General features: G+C 55.8%; 1 protein-coding gene across 1 annotated transcript in view; it reads left to right on the forward strand.

Annotated features, from left to right (window-relative positions):
• The first annotated feature begins 922 nt into the window (after positions 1-922).
• PRDM12 (PR/SET domain 12) overlaps positions 923-4,378 on the forward strand; it is a 7,880-nt gene continuing 4,424 nt past the window's right edge. The window contains exon 1 of the mRNA XM_081804052.1: positions 923-967. Coding sequence (XP_081660178.1) covers positions 923-967 — 45 coding nt within the window. The remainder of the gene's footprint in view (positions 968-4,378) is intronic.

The raw sequence follows: 4,378 nt of genomic DNA on the forward strand, positions 1-4,378 counted from the left end.
ACCCAGGCACCCCCAGTTGTCCACTTTTTCTGTTAGAGCCCTCAACATATTAATCATAGTTATTTTAAATTCCTTGTCTGATCCTTCTGGTATTGGCGTCATATTTGAGTCTGGATCTGATCATCGTTTTGTCTCTCCAGATTTTGTTGTTTCTTGCCTTTTGGTATGCCTTGTAATTTTTTGTTGAAAGCCAAACGTGCTGTATCAGAAAATAGGAACTGGGGTAAATAAATAGGCTCTTAGTGTGAGAGGCTATGTGAGTCCCCCCAGGAGTGAGGCTGTGTGATGTTTGCTGTAGTTGTGAGCGTGCATGGCTTCAAATTTTCTTGTCTTTTCTCACCTCCTCTCTGGACTTGGGGCTTCCCTGTGTACACCTCCGCAGATAGAATCTTGCAACCCTTTCAGCTGGGATCCACCACCATATTCTGGAGCCCTGCTGGCGTGGCGGGGAGGGGCTGGAAATGGGGAGCATGCTATAGTCGCTCAATTGTAGGTCAGTCTCTTAGTGGGTCTGGCTCTTAGGGCTGTTTCTCCAGCGGAAGAGCTTGTCCCCCAACTGCCCATTACAGCCTTCTCTGGCTGCAGCAATTTCAAGCAAATTCTTGGAAGCCCTATATCCTGCTGACTTTGTTCATTTGTTTTTCCCTTAGGTGAGACAGGAAGTCTGGAAGGGGCTGGAGGGAGAGGAGAGTTCCCTTCCCCAATCTGGGATAAAGCTCTGGGTGAATTTCACCAGGCTGTCTCTCCCCATGCGTGCCAGGGACACTAGCCAGTCTTCTCAGATCTTCTCCTGGAGAACCCAGTGGGGTTGCTGGAAGTAAAAAGCCATGAAAGTGTGCCTCTCCCCAAGACTGGAGACTCCAGGAGTTTCTCACTGTGATACTATTCCACACGCAGTCTCCAGCGATTTGTCAAAATTGCCATGAAGTGTTCCTACAGGTTTGTGGCCTCAGCGATCCCGCTCCAGGTACACAGGTCCTCCCTGGGGTCCTCCAGATCCTCCTGTCTCCCCAGACTGCAAGATGATGGTATGCCTTACAACCTCAGTTCTCTGATGGGTCCTAGGAAAATTGCTGATTTTCAGAGCGTCCAGCTTTTTCTTGTTGTAAGGACCAGAGTGATGATTTCCAAGTTCTCAACATGTTGGGGCTGGAACTGGAAGTCCTATATCTGTTTTCTAAATTAGATTTCTTCAGGGGTGCCTGGGTGACTCAGTCAGTTAAACGTCCGCCTTCAGCTCAGGTCATGATCCCTGGGTCCTGGGATGGAGCCCCACATTGGGCTCCCTGCTCCGCGGGAAGCCTGCTTCTCCCTCTCCCTGCTGCTCCCCCTGCTTGTGTTCTCTCTCTCTCTGTCAAATAAATAAATAAACAAATAAATAAATTAGATTTCTTCATAAGAGTTCATCTGGAGAAAGCATTTCACTACTCGACACACATTTGAAGATTTGAAGCCCCTCATCTGCGTGTGTAAGACTGAGTCACGCACTCCATGGCGGGAGGCATGGAGCGGGCACAGAAGTGGGAGCAAGAGGACATTCCAACCAGCTGGAGAGCAAGGATTTGAGCCTTGAATTCCACGATCCAGGCCAACATCTTGCAGTGTGGCCTGGGATCTGTGGAGGTGCCCGCTCACTCAGGAAAACATCAGCATCTCGAGGATAGAGACCAGATGGGTCCTCTTTGGCCTCTCAGTGCTCAGACAGGGCTCAGACAGGGCTAGCTCAGTGCGAGTTCTCAGTAGATGCTTGTTGAACTAATTCACCTTTAACTAAAGTCTCCAGGGACCAGCGGCTGCCAGGGCTGGGCTGATGTTTCAAGGCACAACCCGCCTTGTTCAACGCCCCGAACTCCAGGTCCAGCCTGGCACATTGTCAGTGTGTTAAACATTTGCATAATTATCTGCATAATTAAAATAGATACATGATGATCTGAGAGTCTGGAGTGTCCAGAAGCCTCCAGAATAAATAGTTTGTGACTTACTGGACATTGGAAACAGTAAATTTCCCCTTCATTGTAACTACAACTTACTTAACTGGTCTCCAAATAAGTTTATCCTCCCTAATTTGCCCAAAGTCAGACTCTGGACAGAGAAGAAGGGAGAGGCGGGAGTGGGTAAAGGTGGGAATAGAAGAGGTGGCAGGTGTAGAGGTAGGAGTAGATAAATGCATCTGGTTTCGTTTTTCAATGTCCCACTGGCCATATTTGGTACCCACCTAGTACTTTTCATATTTCCTAAGTTTTCAAGCATGGCCCTACGTGACTTTTTAAATGTAATGAAGTTGCTAATATTTTCCATATATGAAGCACATCTCCTATCCTATGAGCTTTTCATCCACTATGTATTTTCTTCCACAGGGCAGCCCTCCCAGTCTATCCCCATTTTGCAGATGAAGAAACTGAGGTTCTAGGAGGGGAAATGGGTGCCTTGGCTCCTGGCCAGTACCTACCAGAGCCAGGGTTGGACTCACACCCTCAGGTCTCCAGGGCCTGGAGCATCTCCTAATGGGCCCAGAGGATCCACATCAGGTTGAGCGTCTTTGGAGAGGGAGCAGCAATAGGAGGAATGACAACCACAGGCACCTCTTAAGTGTGAGCTCACTCATGGGGCACATCAGGCTTTGTGAGACAAGGCAGGGTTATTGTTCCATTTTACAAATGAGATCTACTTGCACAGAGGTGTCAGAGGTACCAGATGGGCCCAAAACAGGCTGTCACCACCTCTAACCAGGGTGCACCCCACCACCACCAACCCTAGACGCTGGTCTGAGAAAGCAAGGACAGGGTCTGCCTTGGTCACCTGGATGCCCCAGGGCCTCAAATAAATTGCCGGACAAAGGAATGACCGGAGCCTTTGGGATCTCCATGAGGCCAGATATGGTGTGGATGGCAGCCGGTAGGGCATGAGGGGCAGCAGCATGGGGGCATAACTCTCTGCCCCAGCCCTCTCTGCTCTGGGGGCATCCCATGCGGAGGGCTAGCAGGTGCAAGGACTGGGAGGCAGGCAGCAGAGGAGTGGAGGAAGGTCGGGCGGGCTGGGTGCCGGGTGGGCAGGGCCGCTGGGGAAGGAAGGGGGTGTGAGGGGTCTGGGCATTCCTTCTGGCTATCCCAGGACTCCCAGGGGCAGGAAACTGGGGAGAGTTGAGGGGCTATGGCAGAGGGCCTGGAGACAGACAGGCAATGAGGGGCATGCCTTTCTCCCACCTTCCCCAGCCAGCCTCCTGCTCTCTTCATCCTGCCTGCCTGCTTCCCCCAGACACTACCCCCGCCCCCAGTCTCTGTCCCAAGAGCCCCTGTCCTCCCTCTTCCCTCTTCCAGGCCACCTCTCTAGCTCTCAAAAGTCTCCCGAAAGCCTCACGCATTTTTAGAATGCCTCCTCTCATCTCTACATATCCCTGTGTTCTCCACATACCAGATTTTAACTTTCATCTGGGTCCTTCCATCTCAGCCTCTCCTTGCCTCAGTCTCCCTCCATCTCGGCCCCTCACTGCCCCCATAAGCATGTGTCCATCTCCCGCGGCCCCGCCTCTCCTGGATTTCTAGCTTCTCACCCCGACTGTCCCTCCCCTCGGTCCCGCTACACCGATCGCTTATCACTCGGACTTGGGCGCTGGCACCCGCGGGGCTGGGGGCCCGGGCATGGGCGTTGGGTGGCGCCCGGGAGTTGCCGGAAAGGGGGGCGGTCCCCGCCCTCTGCGCCCAGCGAGACTCGCGTGCCAGTCACCTGGGCCCAGGGGCGCGCCTTTGTCTCTCAGGGGCCGGGGAGGCTAATTAGATTGGGGGGGGGGCGCCGTCCTTCTTCAAGGCGCTGTGACCGCCACTCCGCGTGGCAGCCCCGGGCAGGCCCAGCCCGAGTCACGTCTAATGAAATTGTCGTCTCTGCGGCCCGCGCAGCCACCCCACCTCGGCAGCCCGTCGGGCCTTAGTAGGTGCCGGCGGGGGCGCCCTGGAGCCCTGAACCGTCCCGCGGGAACGGGGCCGGGGGACACGCGGGCCCCACGAGAGGAAGCAATTTCCCTGGGCCACCGCGGGACTGGGACTCGAAAGACTGAGACTCTGCACGGGAGAGAAATGGGAGGAGGAAGCCGAGAGGGTGTGAGATCGCCGGCGAGGGGGCCGGAGCGCAGGCGAAAGAGGAGAGCGCGCGCGGGGGAAGGCGAGCGACGCGGGCGGGGGAGCGTGGGGCGGCGGCGGCAAGCGGAGGAGGGGAGCGGCGGGAGGGGCCGGGCGCGGGGAGGCAGGAGGAGCCCGGGGGGGAGGGGGCGAGCCGCCGCGGGAGGCCACTGGTCGCTGCGGACCACGCGGGGGCCCCACTGCCGCCGCGGGGAGGGGGCTCGGGGGGCCGGGGGAGCCGGGTAGGGCGTCGGGGCGCGGCGCGA

This window comes from Leptonychotes weddellii, chromosome 14 (genome assembly GCF_054177405.1).
Source record: "Leptonychotes weddellii isolate Sample4059 chromosome 14, ASM5417740v2, whole genome shotgun sequence".
In the NCBI taxonomy this organism is placed as follows: Eukaryota; Metazoa; Chordata; class Mammalia; order Carnivora; family Phocidae; genus Leptonychotes; species Leptonychotes weddellii.